At 33.1% G+C, this 23,348-nt stretch overlaps 2 protein-coding genes across 3 annotated transcripts; one reads left to right on the forward strand and one right to left on the reverse strand.

The window, feature by feature from the left end:
* Window positions 1-3,852: 3,852 nt before the first annotated feature.
* Window positions 3,853-14,957, reverse strand: LOC146897192 (putative disease resistance protein At4g11170). The gene is made up of 6 exons (XM_085736392.1): window positions 14,413-14,957; window positions 11,368-12,236; window positions 9,897-10,569; window positions 6,034-7,141; window positions 5,648-5,950; window positions 3,853-5,286 (listed from the first exon to the last, which is right to left on the reverse strand). The coding sequence occupies exons 1-6, from the start codon at window positions 14,940-14,942 to the stop codon at window positions 4,021-4,023; spliced, it is 4,749 nt and encodes a 1,582-aa protein (XP_085592518.1). The 5' UTR covers window positions 14,943-14,957; the 3' UTR covers window positions 3,853-4,020.
* Window positions 14,958-17,008: 2,051 nt separating this feature from the next.
* Window positions 17,009-23,079, forward strand: LOC146897193 (developmentally-regulated G protein 2). 2 transcript variants are annotated; one of them, XM_085739173.1, is made up of 12 exons: window positions 17,009-17,067; window positions 17,153-17,229; window positions 17,426-17,493; window positions 18,980-19,056; window positions 19,185-19,365; window positions 19,594-19,650; window positions 20,248-20,322; window positions 20,441-20,560; window positions 21,477-21,647; window positions 21,808-21,921; window positions 22,197-22,367; window positions 22,699-23,079. In XM_085739173.1, exons 2-12 carry the CDS (start codon window positions 17,160-17,162, stop codon window positions 22,792-22,794), a joined length of 1,200 nt encoding a protein of 399 aa, XP_085595299.1. In that variant the 5' UTR covers window positions 17,009-17,067; window positions 17,153-17,159; the 3' UTR covers window positions 22,795-23,079. The 2 variants fall into 2 exon arrangements, with proteins under 2 accessions (XP_085595299.1, XP_085595300.1); XM_085739174.1 differs by having other exon boundaries at window positions 17,009-17,229.
* Window positions 23,080-23,348: the final 269 nt, after the last annotated feature.

Below are 23,348 nucleotides of genomic sequence, written 5' to 3' on the forward strand. Positions count from 1 at the left end.
ACATATCAGTTTCCTTGAATGTTCCACTTATTGGATGACTTGAATTATAAAATTACAACCACATTATTGCTTACATCAGTTTCCTTGAATGTTCCACTTATTGGATGACTTGAATTGTATGCATCATGTATATGGACATATTATTTATATATATATATATATATATATATATATATATATATATATATATATATATATATATATATATATATAAGATTTGACTATTCTTTGACATTGGAAAATTTAACAACTCTTTGTCGTGTGTTCGTACGAAATTTACTAAGTACAGATTGCTAAAGGAAAATATATTTATACAAAAATAATATACTAATATGATGTACTACTACTAAAATATAAAATATTTAAAATCATTTTAAATTAATGGAAATTATGTGTTAATAATTTAGAGATTATATACAACTTGAATTGTCACATGGATAAATTTTTTTATTTTATAATATTTATATCCTATTAATTATATTATTATCTTGTTCATCTCAAACACATATATACTCTAAAAGAATGAGGATTTTTTTTAAACTTTTTTCATGTTGTTGATTGAATAATATTATTTACGTGACTTGACTATATATCAATCGCATACTCGTTTCCAATAGTCTATACGCGTCCTTACGGAAAAAAACAAATTTACTAACTAATCAAGGATATATTGTTGTAAGGTATTGTTCCAATCAAGTATGGACAAAATATAATGAGAAAAAAGCAACGGATTCACATGGAAGCTGAAATTCCCAGAAAGAAAGAGAGAAAGAACAACTTCTAGAAATTATTTTAGGAGATATGGAGGAGCTCGAGAATCGAATTAATTAACTCTCACCGGATGTGTAACTTACTTAGTTGAACTAAGACCATCCCCAATGGTGGTGTCTTTACCAATTAAGACACCGTACCTAATAGGTACCCCCATTGGGGAATTTTTTTTTGGGGGTCTCTTAAGACCCGGGGTCTTATTTAAGACCCCCAACTTTAAACGGGACCCGCACGCTTTTAATATTAAAAAATTGAAATGTAGTGATATAAAGTTATTGATAGTTGATTAGTGGGTCCCATTTAAGAGCTTTGTGTGAGATCTAGGTTGGAGGGATTGAGTGCTTATTAGGTACTACTATTAAAAAATGATAAAAGAGTGATGTGTACGTGTGAGACCCATTTAAGTACCCAAAAATGGGTGTGTCCATTGTGGATGCTCTAAGAGCATCTCCAATGCTAGAACCAAAATTTGGTTCTTCAATCATTTTTTGTGGGCCCATGAATGACACGTAAGATTTAAGAACCATTACTCATTTTTACTCCAATGCAAGAACCATATTTGTGTTCTTATATTACTTTTTAGGGTCCCATATATTTCTATTTATTTTTTAATATTACAAAAATAAGAGATATATATATATATATATATATATATATATATATATATATATAAACACATGCATATATTACAAAAATATTACAAATTTAACTTATTAAATATTAAATAAAAAGATAAATACATAATATTACATAAAGGAATAGAGCATAAATACTCATTTTAATAAAAATATGGGTTGATTTTTTATTTGAATGGGTGGGTAGGCTGAAAAATTATGTGCCAAATTCATTTTGGCTCTGTTTGGTAAAAAGAAGCCATAAGCTAGCTGATAGCTGAAAAGCTAGCTGATAGCTGGTAGCTGATAGCTGATAGCTTATAGCTGAAAAGCTTGCTAATTAAAAATAATGTGTTTGGTAAAATTAGCTGTTATAAATATAAAATGACCTAAGAGTACATGACAATTTAATTTAAAAAAAAATCAAAATTATGTCAAAAAAAATATAACCTTTGAAAATATTTATTCATCAAAATCTATGAAAGTCACGTATTGTCTTTGGTCCCTTCTTCATACATGAAATTAAACATTCTATAATGCTAAATTTGAAAAAGAATAAATTCGATCATATACATTTAAGTGACTAAATTATCATTTCACAAATCTAAAGAACTATACTAGACTTTGTGTATCTTAAAAACATTGATTTAAAAGAGAAAAAAAAATGACAAAAATTTACTTGCTTTAAGAAATTTGGCCGAAGAGGAAAACAATGAAACGTGAGTGAGTGGTGAGTAGTGGGATAGTTGCTTTTGTTTACAGAAGGGTACAAAAGTAATAAAAATAAAATAATAAGGTTATTATTGGAAGAAAATGTAAAAAGCTATCAGCTATAAGCTAAAAACTACTTGAAATAGCTTCTCAAAAAAAGCTATAAGCTCGTGAAAAAAGCTTGTTACCAAACACATCACGTTTTCATCCAACGAGCTTATAAGCTAGTCCAACAAGCTATAAGCTAGCTTTTTTTGTTTACCAAACACAGCCTTTGTTAAAACAAAAACACCTTTTAGTTCTAGAATAATCCAAACTACCCTCATCTCCCCATTCCCCTGTTATTCCCCTGTTACCACTACCTCATTCTCTCGTCTCTCTTGTTACCACTATTTTCCATCGGCTATCTTCCTTCCTTTTTTTTTTTTTTTTGGATAATTCTCTTTTTATTCTTTGAACAATTCTCAAAATTGAATGGAGAAAACTCAGGCAGAAGGTAAAAAAAAGCTCAAAACCCAGATTGAAGGGTAATCTCAGATTTAAAGGAAATTTTTTAGAATTGAACTGTGAAGATTCAATTGGTTGTCTAATTTGGGAATTTGTAAATTGATTTTCGGATTTGGAATTTTAATTGTTTGAGTTGGTGTTTTGATTTGTATGTTTAGAACAGGTTGTGTATTTTCTCTCACTTTCTCTCCCTTTTTTTCATGTGCTTTTTCTGACAGCTTTTGGCTAGAACGTGTTCTCCACAAAGAACGGTTCTCCAACATGGATTCCACATCATCCATCTCCAGTGGTAAAGAAAGCAAGAACTTGTTTTTGAGTTTGAAGAACCGTGTGTGGAACTAGCGCTGGAGTTGCTCTAAGAGATTAAAAGAAGTCTAGTAAATAGACTTACACTTAATAAGTGTGAAGAAATATATAATTTAGGAATTCGAACCATGACTCCTACGTATTAATATCCATAAAACTACAAGATGAACAAATATGAGACACCATATGTGACATATTTGTGTAATTCAAACGGAATATCTTATGTAACTCAAACGAACAAATATGAGACACCATATGTGTCCGTATAAGTACCGTTTATACGGACACATGTTGTATTTGTGTCAAAAATATGTGTTCATATAAGTAAGAAAAAAAATGCATTTTAAAATCTTTTTCCAATCCTAATCGAATACACAGTTTTCTTTTCAATTGTATACTCTGAACAATGCTACTTTTCAGATTTTTTCTTCTCATTATTCTACATTGATAGTGATATATCTTACCTTATAAGTCAAGCGACACAGAATCCATTTAGAATGAAAAGTGCACGTGTATTCTGAATGATTTAGCCCTTTATATAGTATTTTGGTTCGGCAGTTTGTTATGGGGTCGCACATTTATTAGATACAAAAAGCTCGATGTATGCCATGGCGCTCTCTCAAACCTAATGTATTAATCTTTTGGGTTGAGCTCTTGTCATGGGCATAAGTCATAAGTAATAACATAGTCTTGGCGCGTGAAAGTTGATTAGTCTTGTAACTGCCTGAGCCTAACCATAGGTCCTGAGGTTGATATGTGCGCCGTCTTGTTATCATGGTGCTTGAGGCCTTTTATTTCAGCCATCGTTTGGATTGTGTCTAGCTTATTTTTTTTGCTAAGTTGGTGCGCACATCACGTATTTTATCGGGATGCCCTTGCTTAATTACCAAGCTGGGCGATTGTGTCTAGCTTATAGAACAATGATGACCAATGCTAACCAAATGACATGTAAAGAATATTTTTATTCCTCCAAAAAAGCTTTATAGCAGTACAGATAATTATATACTCAAATTTATGTATACTGAATCATGCCTCTCTACAAATTTTGTAATGATGCAATACAAAGTACAAACAGGATCTACTATTCAAAGTATGATTTCATGTTCCAAAATTAAAACAGGCAATTATCATAACAACTGAACTGTTTAGCATTTTCAATTTCTAGAAACTTTGATCCCTCTTCCACTGAACACGTATTATTTGGAACAACACTTGCATCACCAAATTCCAATTGCTGTTTAAACATGTCATACTGTGAAGGGGTTACTAGGCTAACCCCAAACCCTCTTAACTGCACTGGCACATACGGTGATGTCGGTGTTCTTGATGCTACTCTAACCTGAATTCTGATCTTCGACTGATCATTGACTCGGCTAGCTAGGTAATGAGAGCATCTTGGATTATACACTAGATACACATGATCCGATTCAATTCCATGACGTGGTCTGTCTAAATACATTTTGATACCTTCATCTTCACCATCACTGATTTTGAATTTCAAAGTCGAACCCTCTGATGAGATGGTTGGAATGACGAAGCCGAAAACGAAGCCCAACTTTGAGAAATAAGGAGCAGAAAAAAGATCAATAGTTATGTAATCATGTCTAGTTGTACTATATTCCAACCACTCTGGAATTTTGCTACCTGGATACACATACATGCCTTGATTGTGATCATGATCACGATCACGGTCCCATGTAATATGTTGGTGTGAAAAGTTCATCATGTTGATTTGAGCATTCAACTCAATAGCCTTGAGAGAAGGCTCATTTAATTTAAGGCAATTCCAGAAGGTAACCTTTTTCTTCTTTTCCTTCAGTTGTTCACTAGCAGTTGAACGGAACGCTACATTCTCTAGTGATACACAACCATCAGCATCTAGTGTTTCTAACGATGGAGGAAGCTCTGGTAGAGTTTGAAGCTCACTGCAATGGTGCAAGTCCAGATGTTTCAGCCTTGTAAGATTCTTGATGCTTTTTGGCAAGCTTTCAATGTGAGTGTGTCCTAGATATAACTTTTCAAGTTTGGTTTGAAGTCCAATTGATGAAGGTAATTCTTTGATACTAGTGAGTTCTAAATCTAATTCTTTTATATTCTCTGAGGTCACTGAGAATTCCTTCAGGGCTGTGCAGTTATAGAGAGAGAGATAACTAAGGGAACTTAAATGAGTATTGCTTTGAAGGCTTGTAAGGGAAATGCATCCACTCAGATCCAGTTTCTCAAGATTTTTGAGAGAAAAAACAGATGGATGGACACTAGTCAACCCTACACAAGATTGGAGGTCCAATACTGCAAGACTTGTGGCCTTTGAAAAGTCTGGTAGCTCGGTTAGGAGTGTGGATGAAGAGAGTATAAGTACATTCAAATTCACAATATCCTGTTACAGTTAGAACCAACCAAGACAAGACTTGTGAGTTGTGAGCCAATTCAATCTCAATTAAACTGAATACTAATGCTAGAATATACATTGTTTAAATATGTTTTTATTCTTTCAGAATATCAATTTTGCTTTTAATCCCCTTTTTTTGTCTTCCATTTTTAAATATGGCAACTTTGGTCTTTATTTATAGTGAACTAAGCCACCCAGAGAGCATATAAAAAAGCTATTGAGTTTTGGTGGTAGAAATAATTGCTGCAATTTGATATATTTTGCATCCAGAGAACATATAAAAAAAGCTACATGTATTTATATATAAGGGATTGAAATGTGATGATTTTTTCAAAAATATATTGCTTACCTTCACTCCATGCCAAAGTTTTTTCAGTCGGCTATAAGGCAGGTTCAATGTAACAAGGTTTTCTGCAGAAAACTTGGATGGCAAGAATGCCAAAGGGTAATACTCCCAACGAAGATATCTCAGTTCATTAGGCAAGGATTCAAGCCCTTGAGGAAGAGACAAACTCCCTTCATTTTGAGACCCCTTCGTATAAATATCCAAAAATTTCAATTTGCTCATCTTGGCAAATGCTTGAGGGCTCAACTCCAGCTCCTTAATTTCAGATAGTCTGATGGCCATACTTCTGATGGCCTCACTTCCCTGCTAAATAGTAGGAAATTTTCAAACACCAATCAATATAAGAAACATTTCCAACAATAATCAAGTCTTGTACGAAAAATATTTACCTTGTCATCTTTCAATACATGATAAATGTCATCAGGATCTAATAGTCGGCTTCGGCTTCCAGGTTCTTCAACAGATTCTTGGCGAACAATCTCCCTAGCTGTTTCTTGTATAATGTCATGCATTGATACAATGCTTTGTTGAGAAATAGTTACAAGAGCTTTATCTTTTAGCCTTTCCAATCTAGTGCTTACTGAATAATAACGATCTTTCAATAGAAGATTTATGAGTTCAAGTTTCAACTTCAATCCATCAAAAAAGCAGGCAATGTCTAAGAATATAATCTTTTCATAATAATCAAGATTAGTGTATATCAATCTAAAAACATCATGGACATTTTCAATCTGCTCTATTTTCAGATTCCTTGATTGGCTTTCCCATATGGCTTTATCTTTCCCACGAAGAAGGTTAGCTAAAGCTTTAAGAACTAGTGGAACACCTGCGGTATAATCCACCATTTTCTTTGATAGCTTATAGTACTCCATTTCAAGATGCTTCTGTTTGTTAAAGGCATGCAAGTTGAAAAGCTGAAAAGATTCAGCAGAGTCCAATGGCTCAACCTCGTATATATCATCAACTTTTCCAGCAAGTACTTGCTTATCTCTAGCAGTTATGATGATTCTACTTCCTGGTCCTAACCAATCAACTGTTCCAACCAAAACTTCTAGTTGTTCTGCATCTTTGACATCATCAAGAACAATAAGAACCTTCATGCGGCTAAGCCTTTTCTTAACCAAAGGAGGTAATCCATTTATCATGTCATCTTTCAAATCTTCATCCTCTAATAGAGTGGATAAAAGCTTTTTTCTTAACCTCAAACTGTTTGTGCCATATCTTTCTGATTCTTCTCTTACATTAGTCATAAAACAACAAGTTTCGTATTCAGAACGTAGTCTTCGAAATAATTCTTCAGCAATAGTTGTTTTACCAATACCAGGCATACCCCAAATTCCAAGAACACGAACATCTTCTGACTCTAAATGTAACAATGATTCTATAGGTGAAATTTGCTTTTCAATTCCTACAAGTCCTTTTGACTTACCTTGGTCCACTTGATTCAACTTCATCAACACACTTTTAACTATTTCTTCAACAAGCTTAGCATCATCCCTGTACAACAAAGAGAAGAGAAAATGTATAAACTTCAATCAAATTATATTTATTTTAACACAAGAGAAGAGAAAATGTATAAACTTCAATCAAATTATATTTATTTTAACACCTTATTTTGAATGTATAATTACAAAGATGATTTTTTTATATATTATTTATGCATTCATCCTTTCAAATATCTTTAACTTTATTATTTATGACTTGCATCCCATTGTGGCAGAAATGAAGGTTTCAGAATTGATTATTCCTGAAACCAAAGCTTGGAATTCTTCTTCAATTCTCAATACTTTGACGTGGTTGCTGCGAATAAAATTCTCCAGGTGCCTATGTTTAAGTATGTTTAGGAGGGCAGAAGATGTTGGAAGGTAGCAAAGGAATATCAATTCTCAGTTAAGAGTGCTTATCATTTGTGTAAACCAGTTGCTCGACATTAACCATCGTAAAATCCGTTAAAATTGCTTATCATTTTTGTGTAAAGCAGTTGCTCAACACAATCCATCTTAAAATGGAAGGAGATTGAGACAGAATTTGGAAATTGAAGGTGCCTCTTAAAGTTAAAATCTGATTTAGAGGATGTGTAGACACTGTCTACCTCATATAGTAAGACTTTGTCGAAGAGGTGTTGATTGCTAACCAAATTGTGTGCTATATGAAGGTAATGTTGAATACAGTATGCATTTATTTTTCTACTTCCATTCGGCTGAGGATTGCTGGTGAAGTTTGGGATGATAAACATGAATCTGCAGACCTTGTAGTTAGTTGCGGCCAGCACCTGCTGCAAGATGGGTGCAGAGCACAGGTTTTTCGGCAGAAACAGACGCACATTACAGCAGATGGGGTGTGTGATAAGTGGTCCAAGTTTTGATCCAATCGTTTAAAATGCAACGTTGCCGTGCTTTTTCATATACTCCTAATTGTGTTGGAATTGTGATGGTCATTTGGAATGACGAGGGAGGTTTTCACCCATATTGTCGGTTGATGATGGTTTTTACTTTTATGAATTGAATGATAGAAAGAATTCATTGATTGAACTAAGAGTTTATATCTCATATTTATATACAATTAGGCATGCACTATAAGCTATAGTGCACTAACAGCTAATTACTCAAATACATCGACTAAGGCTGTTAACTTGCAGTGCAAGTAAAGCTTGTAACTAGTTGGTTAACTGCATTTGTTCATGATGCAAGTTGTCTCATGTCAGTTATCTGTTGGGTTCATGATTTTCATCGCGAGAGCAACCAGTCTGTAACCATTGTCCCATGCGAACTGCAGTGCAGGGATATCCCCCACACCTCTGCCAAAAGAACCGAGCAACTGCCCAAATTGCGCATAAAAACCTACTAGTCACATTCCACTGAAAGACACCACCATAAGCAGCCTGATGTTCATCCTGAAAAACCTCCATGTATTTTTTTACAACCGCTTTGAGAGAATTTAAACTTTGGACCTTGAAATGTTATATATATAATTATGTTAATTTAGTGTGAATATATATAAATTATATTTTGATTTTTGAGAGGTAATTTCTTGTAGTGTTTTAGTTAGTCATTATATATTTCGAAAAGTATTATAGGTCTGAATTTGGTGAAGTGCAATGTATATTGGATCAAACTTCTATACAAATATAATATATTTTGTGATTCGTGGTAATTATGTGTAATCCAGCTATAGGACCTTTTTTTTTTGGAGTGATGTACCACCTAAAATTTAGATTATGGGAGACATATTCCATACAAATTTAGAGAGAACAACCAATCAATGTCGTTATATATATGGTGCAATATTTAATATAACGTGGAATCGTACGTAATCTACCAATAAAGTATTATATGACTTCCAACAGATTGCTGCCGACTCCCTAAAAAAATATTTTGCTGCCAGAGTGATACGCACGCATGCAGCATCTGGGGAAATATTCTCAACCGTATACTATTCATGTACGGTCAACCTTTTCATTGGATAACTAGACAAGAAACTAAGTACAAACAACTAACTAAGGATGCTTTGCGTTATTGGTTTTGAGACAAAAAATTATTTACACCTTAGCAAAAATTACATGTGGTTCGGTTTTGATAACTATTATAAAAAAATCTGATTCAAGTGTAAAAATAAAAATTACATGCGGTTAAGTTTGGATATAAAGAAATAAGTATTAAAATTTATTGTTGTAGTTTAGTTCGGAAGTTATCCAAATTTTGATTTGATTTGCGCGGTTTTTACAAAGCAAAATCTAAATACATTTCAAAAAATATTTGATTATTTTGCAATTTTTGACTTTTTGAATCGGTTTGTGATTTTAATTTAAATCGGTTTGGATTTGAGCACCTCTCTAGTAACTATAGAGTGTTGGGGTAAAACAAACACCCTAGAAGTAAGAGTTTGATCTCGCCATCAATATAATAAAAAAACTAACAATTCGGTTAAAAATAAAAATATAAAGTCCCAACACATTAGAGATAGAATCCAAAGAAATCAGGTTTGGTCATAAATCACTGATAAGGTAGTTTAATAACAACTTAGATCGGTCAAACAACGTCCTTGTTTAGTTTGCATATTGTAGAACTTTGGAGAAGCAGAAAAACAGATGACGAGACACATGTCTCTTTTAATTTGTTCAATCATATATTTTAATCTAATGATTGAGATTAATTAATCTAATGCTCACATAAAATAAGTTTTGTCAAAAAAAAAGGTTAATATGAATCAAATAGTGGGAAAATATTAAAATTTATGGTAAAAGAAGACTTACGAAAAATGTGATGAATCAAACCCAGAAATATTGGCAGATTGCTTCAAAGCAGATCTCCAACTTAGCACCTTGTAAGAACTATAATTTAGTTCATGTTGAGCAAAAGCATCTCTATAAATCCCATTTTGGTACCTTACAACTGTGGGCTCTACTTGGTAGAAAACCGGCATTAAAATCCTACCATATTTTTCTCTACACTCAACTATTTTCACAAGCTCCTCCATACACCAATATGAAGATGCAAAGTTTGGAGAGAATATGACCAATGAAATGAATGATTTTTCAATTGCTCTTTGAATTGCTGATAATTCATCTCCTGTTTTAAGCTTTTTGTCCGAAAACACAACGATTCGCTTTCGCGACAAAGCGTCGAGGACATGGCTAAGGAAATGTTTGCGAATGTCACTACCTCTGAAGCTAACAAAGACATCATATTTTATCTGAGGAGCAGGTGTAGAAGTAGAAGGAGAAAATATCACAGGACATGTAGAATAGTATTGGTTGTTTGGAATTGGAATTATGCTTGCAATTGCATCTACACGTTTTGGTTTTGAAATAAGCAAGAGTGTGACATAAACAAAAAATAAACTTATGATTCTCATGGATGGAGGAGCACAAGATATCTCCACAAAAACAAAAATCTTTGTTGATTGAGTATATATGTGGTTGCTATCTTATGACCATAATGTTTATACTCTTTTAATTCAACAAAAAAAAAAAAAAATCATATTCATTTATAAAAAATATTATTCATTTGGACTTTTCATCCAACACATTATAGTTTTGAAGCTAATTTTGTCTCATTATTGAATTGAATATATGAATCAATGCTTTGTCAATCTTTACAAGATTTACTTTATTATTTGTGTGAATTCACACCTATTATATGTAATGGGACAAATAATAAAATGACATTAGGTGTAACTGTTTAAGTTGTTTAATTTTTTTTCTTATATTTCTGACCATAATGTTTACCACTCTCTTAGATTAGAAAAACTTTCAATTAGTTGGTGATGAGAATGGTGGACTAAGTCTTTGCATTAATTTTGTCAAGAACAAGAAACTTAACTGGTCATTGGTCATGAAATTATTCAATTTTTATCTTATACTCACCCATTTAAAAACTTAATTACTAGTATTTGAGTGGACTAAGTCTTCCCAATATGAGAGAATGATCTCACACAAGTGAGTTAAGTTAATTAGTTTCTAATACAATCTTGCGTCTTTCTTCTGGTGAATTACCATTTTTTCTCTAAAATGATGGGGTTGATCAGTTTAGACCTTCAAATTAATGAAATTCCAAAATGATCATTGTGATTGCACGGAACATTTCAAACAAAAATGCACAACAAGGACACGAACATTGCATGTGAAACAACTGAAAATTGAAAGAAAAAAAAAATTGTCATTAATTAAATCAAATTCTACACCAACAAAAACATACATTAAACATAATTTTCTTATTTTCAAGAATAAATCATCTTCAAGACCATCAATAGAACTTGTATGGGCACGTAAACGCACAAGCAAAACACAGTTAAGTTGACTAAAACTGCGAAAAAGTCAACGCAAAAGTAAAACACATTATATGTCACTAAACCTATGAAAATTGTTAATGCAAGTTTATAAATTACATCAATCAATATATTCATGAGCCATTTCAATGTGTCGAGTGATATAGAATTTGAGATATTTGAACCTTCATGAGCCATTTCCATGTGTTGAGTGATCTTAAGACATTGTGAGATGCTTATTGGTCGAAAAGAGTCATCGAAGTTTAATGCTTTAACTTCGTATCTATCATTATCAACAACCATTTTGGCAACTACTTGTTTATCTTTAGTAGTTACAACGATTCTACTACCTGTTCCAAACCAATCAAGTGTTCCAATTAAAGTTTCTAGTTGTTGTGGATCATTGACATCATCAAGAACAATAAGAACCTTCATACGACGAATCCTCCTCTCAACAAAATAGGGCAATCCATGTAGTGTGTCGAATTTCAAATCTTGTTCTCCTAATAGAGTAGAAAAAAGATCTTTCTTTAAATACATATTTACATGTCCTCCCCATTCTTCTCTTATATTAGCCTTAAAGTAACAACCTTCAAATTTAGAACATAGCCTCTTATATACTTCTTCTGCAATAATTGTCTTTCCTATACCACTTATCCCCCAAATTCCAATAGCACGAACATCTTGTGACTCTACTTGCAACAATGATTCTACATGTGAAATTTGTTTTTCAGTTCCATCAAGTCCTTTGGAATTAACTATACGCACATGATCCAACTTCTTCAACACACTTTTAACTATTTCATCAATAAGTTCAGCCTCATACCTATGGAATAAAAAAAGAGAAAATTAATCAAATTGAATTACATTTACTTGGACGTAAAGAAAGAGTCAAATTCAATATAAATATAGACACACGCGCATATATATGGGCTGCAACATACTACTAAGCAACAAGAAGATGGAAACAGCAATGGTTTTGAATCCAAACAACTAAGGAAGTAAAAACAGAATTAACGACTTCTACTTATAAACTAGAATCTCATCAAGGAGAGATTTGAAATAGGCGTTAGGAAAATAATTTACAGCAACAACAAAATCAGTTTAAAAAAATAACCTCTTTTAAACCCAAATTAAGAGCCCATTTGATGCCAATTATAAGCATAGAAACTTTAAGCATAAATTGCAAATGATATCTTCAATTAACTTGTCATTACAGAAGAATTAGCACAAGACATGGCAAGACCAAAGCCAGTAAAAGAGTCAATTACAATCAAAAAACAAAGTCTATAACCATCAAAGTTGATAACATGGTCAGAAATCACACGGGAAAACCCTAATTGAGCCCAACGAGACTTATACAAAACTTGCACGTATAAATCCCAAGTAAGATTATCGACTTGTCATGAAGAGAAACAAAAAAAATAACTCACTATTGCCACTAAGTTTCAGGTAAATCCGCTTGATAGGGGTGTAGGAATGACAGGTTAGATCAAGTTATGCATGTACCTTAGGTCCCAACATTATATGAGGTCAGTTTTTTAACGCCTTAATTCGATTCTCAACCTCAGTAACAATGTAAAAATGCATTCCTTTAAAAAGAAACGATGCGACTTGCGAGAGTATGAAAAAGGAGTATCTCAAGAGGCTTATTTATAGAAGACCAAGTCTTAGTGTTTCACGTACACGCCAACAAGAAGATAGTTGTTTAACACTCAATTAACTATGGCACTAAAATTACAATTAGCAAAATCCCATCAGCCACCGATTAGAAAGTACTTCCTCGTGAATGAAATATAAGTAAAAAGTCAAATGTATTTCGTTAGACTCAGATTAAATACATTTGATTTTCTCTTATATCAAAGACCCCAGAGAGTAGCTTTGATTAGCCTGCTCCTATATGACACGACAATTATAAAATTATTTCAGTGAAAATGACGAGTTTTGTTTGTGCCTTAAACTCTCACATTTAAAGGATGAAAAACTGAGCATGTGAAGATGGGTCGCAAGGTATTGTTTTCTAGAGTTTTTCACGCATTTCAGGGTTGTGGCGTACGCTCACGAATGACACAGCAAGCGAGGTGTTCCCTGTCTTTGCTGGTTGGTTGCTAGGCGCATGACTCGGGATATGTACCTATAAAATCAGCTTTTTCTCATTCTTTTGTGGCTAATCTCATGACACCAAAGGAAGGAAGGAACTCTTTTTGGGTTAAGAAACGCAATTCAAACACCTTGGTTAGTAAGATCTTATTAGTGGCAGGATCAAAGATTTCTCTCTTGTTTTCTCTTAGGATCTCTACGAGGGTTTCAATGGCCTGATGAATTGGTAAAATTATTGATTGTTGTTTGTGACCTTTTGGATCTCATTTCTTGTAACCTCATGTATCACTCACATTTTATAGAGGACTGGGGAGTTACTCTCTCCCACCAGAAATAGGTCATATTAGGTTGAATTGGGTAAACAAGCATCGATGTGTTTTACTTCATATTTCTTAGGCAACAAACTCAATAAGAGTAATATTATATCCTCATCGTCAAAATTTACTTCAATAGTTTTAGATCAATAAATTTGTTGAATTATGTAAGTTGTTCCACTAAAGATTTCGACTCTACCATCTTAAATGAGTAAAGTTGTTGTTTCAGACATAGCCTATGATCCAATGACTTGGCCAAGTACACCAGTTCTAACTTGTGTACTTGGCCAAAACCTTATCATCCTCAACACCTTATCTCTAAGGCACAGTATAATAACATTTTGTACCTTATCTATCATCATTGTTTTCTCTATACATTTCAGTTGAATCAAGATTGTTTCTATCTTCACTTTCTACAACCTAGAATCATTGTTTCTGAAAAATTCATGGCTATCTCATTTAGTACCCATGATACACACTTGAAAGATTTGTGCAGTTCACATAAATGGGGCCACTTATGATGAATTCAACAAGAAAAGTGAAACAAATAATAAAGGCAACAAAAGAATAGAGTAAAACAAAACTTACAAAAATTGTGATGAATGAAACCCTGAGATATCTGCAGATTTCTTCAAAGCAGATCTCCATTGTTTCACTCTACTAGAATTATACTTTTTGTCATGTTCAACAAATTCATGTGCATAAGTTCCCTTCTGATGCCTCACAATTGTAGGATCAACTTTGTAGAAAACAGGCAATAAAATCTGTCCATTGTTCTCTCTACACTCAACAATTTTAACTAGCTCATCCAAACACCATGATGAAGAAGCGTAGTTTTGAGAGAATATGACCAAAGAAATCAACGATGTTTCAATAGCTTCAAGAAGTGATTGTGCTATTTCATCTCCTTTTCTAAGCTTATTGTCTACAAAGAAAACAATTTTCTTTCGAGATAAAGCTTCAACCAAATGGCTAAGAAAACCTTCACGGATGTCTAGACCTCTAAAGCTAACAAAGACATCATGCTTGTCACTTTGAGGAACAGAACATTGAAATTCAGATGTTAAACAGATAAACAAGAGATAAACAAAAAATACTACAAGATTATTATTGTGCATTGTGGTTCTTCCTTTGTCTCTCTAATCAAATAAGATAAGATGATATAATTAATTAATTTGATGTCAAACAGCCATATTTGACTGCTATTGTTTACATGAATTTTTCCACCAATTGGACGACTTGTATATATAAAGACAGAATATTATTGGACGACTTGTGTGGATTACGTGTCTTTGCAATCATGTTGTCAAAAAGAGTCATTGTAATAATACTAGTTTACATCTATGTACACATTGTGCTCAAAGAATAATAAATACTTAATAACAGTTTTGCTACTCATATTTTCACTCATTCTTATAATAGGTCCCCCTTTTTTTTAAGGTTTAACTAAAATAAATAATGACATGGATAATAACATATTATGATTTAATCCAAATCAACATTGTTACTTCATCATTGTAATTCCAAGTTATTAATAATAAATGGGACATATCAATGTCCTTCCCCTAAAAATAAAAGGACATATATATCAATGTTCCTGCTTGCTTACTTAGTTGATAGGGACATTGGTTATACCTTACATTGTTTTTTATGGAGAACTGATCGATATGGGAAATGTTCTAGTCCAAAAAAAAAAAATCAAGCTGCAAAACAATTGTTGCTGCTTCTAATTTCCTTGGGTTTCTAAGAAATTCTTTCAGGTATTTCATTAAGCATCTGAATCTTTCAAGGGTGAGTTGATCGCTAGCTGTATATGTGGAACTGGATAATCAAGATGTTGGGAAGCAAGTTTTAGCTCACTTTGGCAGTATAAAATGGAATCTATCATTTACCTTGCAAAAAAATTAATTGCCAAGATGAGGTGGAAAACAAATGATCCTATGAAATTGGATGTTGAGGCTACAATTAATTTAACCTTGCTCCAAGGGTATTATAACACAAATTAAGTTGTAATTGTAATAAATTGGCTTACTTTAAGTACGTATGAATTTAAATTTATGTGATTTTACTCTTTTAGTCTTAAATGTTGTATTTAATCTTGATCTTGTGTCTCATTTGCAATCAATCAAGTTTTCTAAAATCCATTATTCTTGTCTCATAATAATGAGACGAATTCAGATGTGTGTGCATACACACTAAGACTCATATCCACACTCTCTAAACATGAGACTTACCCATCATAATCATAGTAGTAGGTAGTTATGTTCTCATGCCTAATATAAACCGGTTAACTTTCGTAGTTAACTTTATTTGGAACAAACTTTTGATGTTAACTTCAAAAAATATAGACAACTGTTCGAAAACATTTAAAATAAACACCATAATAGTTACCATCTAATTTGTTAAATTCTAGTATGTTCTCCTTCATCCATCAAAGGATGTTGATTTAGAATCAATTTTGACCTAATCACTCATCTCAATTCTTTTTCACCTTCCGTTTTATTTAAGGGAAATGTTAACGAGTGCCCCCGGGGCACTCTTTAAGCACCTAAAGTAGTAAGATTTTATGAAAGTTTGTGCATTTATTGCACTGGAAATTGAAGTCTTTACTTTTTTTTAAAGAATAATTTCTTCATTAGAAATGCTTAAAGAGTGTTCCAGGGGCACTCGTTAACAAGACTCTTTATTTAAATATAAGTGATCTCCACGTATATATTAGTTTTTCTTTTGTAATTCCATTGTCTTAATGCAACGTTGTTTTGTTAGTAGGCATTGTGTGGAATTTTTTTTGTTTTTCTGTCTTGTTACGATGTTTGTTCGGTTGAGATTGTCATATCAGCTCTTATCCAATACATATCTAATCAATAATTTTGATATCGTCAATATTACAGATCAGAAGACATGAATATTTCAAACACTTGAATATAATCATATTACTTGCGACACTAGAACCTAAATTTTGGATCACTTGATTATTTTTACATTTTAGAACTTAAATTTTACAAAGCATAAATAATAGGAAAATTAATTTTCAAAAAGCATGAGTAGGTGGAGTCTAAGAAACAAAACGGGTGTGCAAATAGCAATCTGATGCACACGTATATTGAGAGCCTAAAAAGGTCCTGTTGGTAAAGGAATATCAAATCTGGGCCTTGAAACTGAGTTTTCCTTCTACAATCTCCTCACAGAACCCTCTCTCTCTCTCTCTCTCTCTCTCTCATCGTGTTGAGACTGTAATTCCCGGTGAGTTAGCTTCATTTTGTGAAAAACTCTCACCACTGTGTTCATCTTCGTTGGTTCATAATCTCTATCTTGTTGTTGATTTCAGCGACAAAATGGGTATCATTGAAAAGATCAAAGAAATCGAAGCCGAGATGGCTCGGACTCAGAAAAACAAAGCCACTGGTACTTCGTACTCACAATAACCTTAGAATTAGAACTCCCAAAAATGTTTTTTTTGTTTGTTAGATTTTTTTTTTTCATTTTTGAAATCACTTTGGTTTATACATTTAATTGAATTAATTGGGTATGTATTAATTTTTTGCTTAGGTTTGTAATCTATGTTTAAATTTAATTAATTTTTTTGCTTTTTAATGTCTAGAGTATCATCTTGGGCAGTTGAAGGCTAAGATAGCTAAACTAAGGACACAATTATTGGAGCCTCCAAAGGTATGACAAATAATTTTTTTATATAATTTTTGATTAATTTACTCTTAAGATCAGCATAGTAAATAAACTGTAGAACCATCACGAAAATAAATTTAAGTGTAGCAAAGATTAGGATGTTGTGTTGGATGTGTTGTAAGACTAGATGAGATAGAATTAGAAATGACAACGTTAGAGATAGAGTTAGGGTAGCCGGTTAGCACCTATTGTAGAAAATATGGTAAAAACTTCGCTTAGGTGTTTTAGACATCTTGAGAAAAGACGTGTGGATATAGTAAGGAAAGTAGATCAAATGGAAGATGGTCAAATTATTAGAGACATAGGAAGACCTAGAAAAATCATACGAGAAACTATTACAAAGATCTAGAGATTAATGAGTTGGATAAACATATGATATATTTGATAGAACATTATGGTGTTGTCTGATTCATTTAGTCGACCCCACTTAGTGGGATAGGGCTTGGTTTTTGTTATTGTTGTTGTTGTTGTTGTGTTCTTAAGTTCAATATTTTGGCAACCTGTGTAATGACTTGATTGTAACGCCCCGTTTTCATAGTTTCTATATGATAATGCAATTAACAGTGATTAGGAGGTCTGTTTGAACATTTGTAGATATAGAACAATGTTGTCAAATGAGAAATGCAGAAAATAGTGGTCCAAATTCCACAATGGCTGCTATTTGATAACACGTTGTACTAAATAACATATCATTGAACAATAGCGATTTGTTCAAATTCTTCTAGGCAATAGTGTATAGCCTCTATTTGACAATGCTGATTTTGAAAGGAGGTAATATTCTTTTTCCTACAATTTGTGTTGACAGAACAATATTTACTCAGACCCTAAGCTTTATTGCTACAGTTTACTATTGTTTGAGCTACTGAAAAATATACATCCTTTCATTTTGCTTCATTAATCATTAGCATTCATATTCCCAAGAGAGAACAACATATGCCTATGGAGGGCCCATTTGCTTCACTTGTGGTGTTGGTTAACCTAATCATAATTTTTTAGTAAAGGATTTGTCTTTAATTCTTGTGTCAGGTTTGGTCTACTTGTTTGAAGGCATTACATTGATGTTCTGTTTTTTGTGTGGTCATGGTGTTTATGAACAGATAAGATTATGATGCCAGATTCTTTGATAAAAAAAAAAAAACTTCTACTTATTTTTGGGTTTTGGGGTGATTCTTCTTGGCTTCTATTTTTAATAACACATCAGCGAGCTGAAATGCTGTTTCTTTTTGTTCACTTCAGTTTTTATTTGCTTTACGAGGATTTCTTATTATTGTGTTTGTAATCCTTGTAGTTGTCCTAATAAATTATCATCCTACTACATTCTAATGTAATTATTGATATTCATGAATTTGGGTAGTAAATATTTCGTGTGTGTTTTTCCTTTGTTTAGCATGCCTTGGTTTCTAAATTATTTGTCAGCCACAGCATTCTATCCTTCTCTTCATACTTTACCTGTTATCAATTGATGCTATAGGGTTCTAGTGGCGGTGGAGACGGATTTGAAGTTACGAAATTTGGCCATGGACGTGTTTCACTGATCGGGTTTCCAAGGTCTGTCTCCCATAATAATATTTTCCCAATTTATGTACCTACTATTAATATCTAAGTTGTTTAAAGTTGTATTGGGATTTGTTTCCTCGATTGTAGCGCTTCTCATGTTTTGCCTTTTCATTTGCCAGTGTGGGAAAGTCCACTCTTTTGACATTATTAACAGGCACTCATTCAGAGGCTGCATCTTATGAGTTCACAACTTTGACCTGCATTCCTGGAATTATACACTACAATGATACTAAAATTCAGTTGCTTGATCTTCCTGGAATTATTGAGGGTGCTTCTGAAGGCAAGGGACGTGGAAGACAGGTAAAACTAAAATTCCTTGTTTATATCATCCCAGTAATTGCTTTTATGGTATTTTTGGCCCCTATGAATTGATAATCAGCTTGCAAATAATGCTGTTGTATTTCCTAATACATCAGAGGTAGCACTGTCTGGAATATGATGCTTGGATTTTTTAATTTACTGCTTTGGGAAACATGCTTTTGTTATATAAACACTGAAAGGATTTTTGTTGGGTGAATGTTTTCTCAGGTTATTGCTGTTGCTAAATCTTCAGACATAGTATTGATGGTTCTTGATGCCTCCAAAGTAAGTGCAATTTGGCATTTTCTGAAGTAGTCTTTCCACTCTTTTTGTTGTTAGTATTGCTAAGAAATAAAATAATATTTTGGCTGTTGCAGTAAATTATTCAGACTATGGATAATATTAATACATATTCCATGATAGTGCTGACTCATTAAACATTATCGTTAAAGACACCCTATCAAACAGACCTTGGAATAAAACTGGTTGTTTTTTCATTGTGTAATATTTTTATGATATATCTTCAGTTTTTCTTTGTAAATATAAACTCACTTTTGTAACTCGTCTATCCGATTATATAAGATCATCATATTACTGGATAATGTTTCTAACTTGATCACAGCAAATTCAGTGAATGTGAGCTCAGCATGTTGCTTTTCTCCCGTTCCTTTCATTTCTTTAATCATTTTTATTGTTTCAGACCAGTGAATATATTGTTATACCATAATGCTCTTGAATCTGCTCTTTCTTTGTTGATCTTTTTTTTTTTTCCTAAATCCATGTTGCCTGTGGAGTTGGGTAAACTACTTGTGGGATTTATTTAATTTTAAATTGCTAAACTTTCAATTTCCTTGCCATGACTGTTTTTTCTTAATGTGCCAGAGTGAGGGCCATAGGCAAATATTGACCAAGGAGCTGGAAGCTGTCGGCTTGCGGTTAAACAAGAGACCACCTCAGGTAAGTTTGTGTGTGAAGGGATATTTTTGGATACATGACATGAAACCTATATTTTATGTGGGTTCTAGTTGGATTTATATGTTGTTTCTCATTAATTTGGAACTTTATATCTATGCAGATATATTTTAAAAAGAAAAAAACGGGGGGCATTTCGTTCAACAGCACTATGCCTTTAACTCATGTGGATGAGAAGCTTTGTTATCAAATTCTACACGAGTACAAAATTCACAATGCAGAGGTATATAGCAAACTTTAAAATGATGTCTGTTGTAATTCAGTTCTACATGTAGAACATGGCTGTTTTTTGATATGAGCATGCTGTGTTTTCCTTTAGGACACCTCTGATAAAACCTTGAGCTGTTAAACTGAAGCCCGATAATGATTTTATATCTATAACACGGGTTTCCACACAATGACCTTGTATTAAAATTTAGTTTTACTAAAAATAACAGCAGCAGCAATGATCATATTCCGAATCACTTTGTCATGGAGGCTTTGACGCGATGTCAAAGTTCCACACCCCAAAATGCTGAAACTAATTGGTAGAGACCGTATAATGATTTTGTCTCGCTATCAACTGTGATAGCACTGAATCTTTTTCATTGGCAAGTGATTATTTGCTCGGTTATTGCTTTTTTTTCTGAAATGAGTAGAATAATTATTTCTGATAAAGAATCAAAAAACCTGAAGTTGCTTTGCTGCCTGAAAATATTAATGAACTCTTGGCTGTGATTTCATTTTGTTTATCCGAGACTTCTTTGCGAACTAACAGTTAGTCACTTTTTTTAATGTATATAACTATTTAACTTATAATACAGTTTAATACTTGATATCACTTGTTTTTTTCACCAATGTCTTTCCAAGTAAACGTAAACTTCCATATCGAATGAAAACTGTGATTATGAATAGCAGACTGCCCCTTTTTGTATAGTGTAGAAGTGTTGGGTTTGTCATCATGATATAATTGACTTTTGCCAGTGATAGAACCATACCGTCTTGATGAATTATGTAATTTTCCTTACTACATTTACCATAGTATATGGGTTTCTTTCTTTCTTCTATTCTACATTACCTACCATATGGGTTTCTTTCTTTCATCTATTCTATATTACCTACCTACATCAAAAGAGCTAACTGACAACTTCAATTTTCAGATCCTTTTCCGTGAGGATGCGACAGTGGATGATTTCATAGATGTCATTGAAGGAAACCGTAAATACATGAAGTGTGTATATGTCTACAACAAGATAGATGTTGTTGGTATTGATGATGTGGACAGATTATCCCGTCAACCTAACTCTATTGTCATTAGCTGCAATTTGAAGGTAGCTGCATATTTTCACTTTTCAGTGTCAACAGAATAATACTAGATACAATAAAGTTTTACCGATTAATTCTTCTTTAATATTCTATAAATTATAGCCAATTTTTTTCCTACCGTTTTTGTACGTCAGTAACACAAGTTTTCTGTTTTAATGTAAACAGCTGAATTTAGACAGACTACTTGCAAGGATGTGGGATGAAATGGGTCTAGTTAGAGTTTATACAAAACCACAAGGGCAGCAGCCTGATTTCGGTGATCCAGTGGTTCTTTCAGCTGTACGTTGCATTATGATTGTTATTTTTAGGGTCATGCTAACTTGTGCCCTTAGGGCACATGTTTTGCATTCCACTAATGGTAAAAAATTATTGCAAAAAATTAATATTCAACATTTTGAGCAATAAATTAACACAATTTCCATTACATAATTTCTATTAGTGGAATTCTTAACATGTGCCATAAGGGCACAAGTAAGCTATAAGCGTTTAATTAAGTTTATCCAAACAGGGCCTTAATCTTTTAATTCATCATTTTCTCTGGCATATTGTTTTAGGATAGAGGTGGCTCCAGTGTAGAAGACTTCTGCAACCACATACATAGAAGTTTGGTGAAGGATGTGAAGTATGTTCTGGTCTGGGGTACAAGTGCTAGGCACTATCCACAACATTGTGGCCTTAGCCATGTTCTTTGTGATGAGGATGTTGTTCAGATTGTTAAGAAAAAGGTTAGAAATCTACCCTTCATCTTGTTTTGTGTTGTCTAACTGGTTGGCGTGCAGTGTTGTTAAATAGTGCCTATATCGTAGCAGAATTTAAAGTTAAACAAATTGTTACGTGATACAGTATAATAAATACATAATGCTGTCAAATAGTTGCTATAGCGGCGCTATAGCATCGTTGCATAGCAGAATTTAAACAAACCGCTATTTTCCGCTATCCACGATTAACAACACTTGGTGCATCGTTGTTCAAATTCTATGCTCTTTACTTGTTGTGCTTGTTGAACACATGTATATTTGCAATGATGAGAGATTTTATATGAATTATATCATGCAGGAAACAGATGAGGGAGGAAGAGGTCGATTCAAGTCGCATTCCGACGCTCCTGCTCGGATATGTGACAGACAGAAGAAGGCCCCGCTTAAACAATAAGTATATGACACTGCCAATGATTTCATTTTATTGGCATGTGGATGCAAAAAAAGAGTGGAGGTTGGTGATATATTCAGAAGCATAAGTTGTCTTTTTTTGGTTCCTCTTCCAACATAGGATTGAATGTTCATCCTTTTTGCACTTTACAAAGTGGAGCACCTATGTTTTCATCACCCATGTGTTGTAATTTTTTCATCCTTTCGACAATAGCTTTTATTAATCTATGAAGTCTGCACAATGAGTTGAGAAATAGAAAGTAAAGGAAACATGAACTGCATCTTGAAATTTTTAGTCATTATTTGTGATTGCCTTTCGCTTTATCTGCTAAGAAGTAGCTCTCTTTGTTAAGGATCAACAAAGAATCAACCCTCTGGCATTTTCAAGTTGCCATCAATATCCAATGCTCACAAGGTTGTTAAAATCGTGAGTTAACTCGTGGAATTGTACTATTATGCGTCTTTAGATGGCAAATTCGAGTTAACTTGATTATTTACCTCTCCCTCTCTGTTATTGTTACAATAGAGCATTACTTACAATAGAGCACTCCTTATATC

The sequence above is a fragment of the Medicago sativa genome, chromosome 8 (genome assembly GCF_051527215.1).
Source record: "Medicago sativa cultivar Bolivia chromosome 8, Bolivia_mono, whole genome shotgun sequence".
In the NCBI taxonomy this organism is placed as follows: Eukaryota; Viridiplantae; Streptophyta; class Magnoliopsida; order Fabales; family Fabaceae; genus Medicago; species Medicago sativa.

What these genes read in the sequence shown, in the direction of transcription:
- LOC146897192 (XM_085736392.1), bottom strand. Translation starts at nt 14,942, where the DNA reads ATGCACAATAATAATCTTGTAGTATTTTTTGTTTATCTCTTGTTTATC. An exon ending in ATGTATTGAAAGATGACAAG is followed by an intron (nt 5,951 to 6,033) that starts GTAAATATTTTT and finishes CCTACTATTTAG; the next exon opens with CAGGGAAGTGAGGCCATCAG. An exon ending in AACTTTGGCATGGAGTGAAG is followed by an intron (nt 5,287 to 5,647) that starts GTAAGCAATATA and finishes TAACTGTAACAG; the next exon opens with GATATTGTGAATTTGAATGT.
- LOC146897193 (XM_085739174.1), top strand. Translation starts at nt 17,160, where the DNA reads ATGGGTATCATTGAAAAGATCAAAGAAATCGAAGCCGAGATGGCTCGG. An exon ending in GCAAGGGACGTGGAAGACAG is followed by an intron (nt 19,366 to 19,593) that starts GTAAAACTAAAA and finishes ATGTTTTCTCAG; the next exon opens with GTTATTGCTGTTGCTAAATC. An exon ending in TCATTAGCTGCAATTTGAAG is followed by an intron (nt 21,648 to 21,807) that starts GTAGCTGCATAT and finishes TAATGTAAACAG; the next exon opens with CTGAATTTAGACAGACTACT.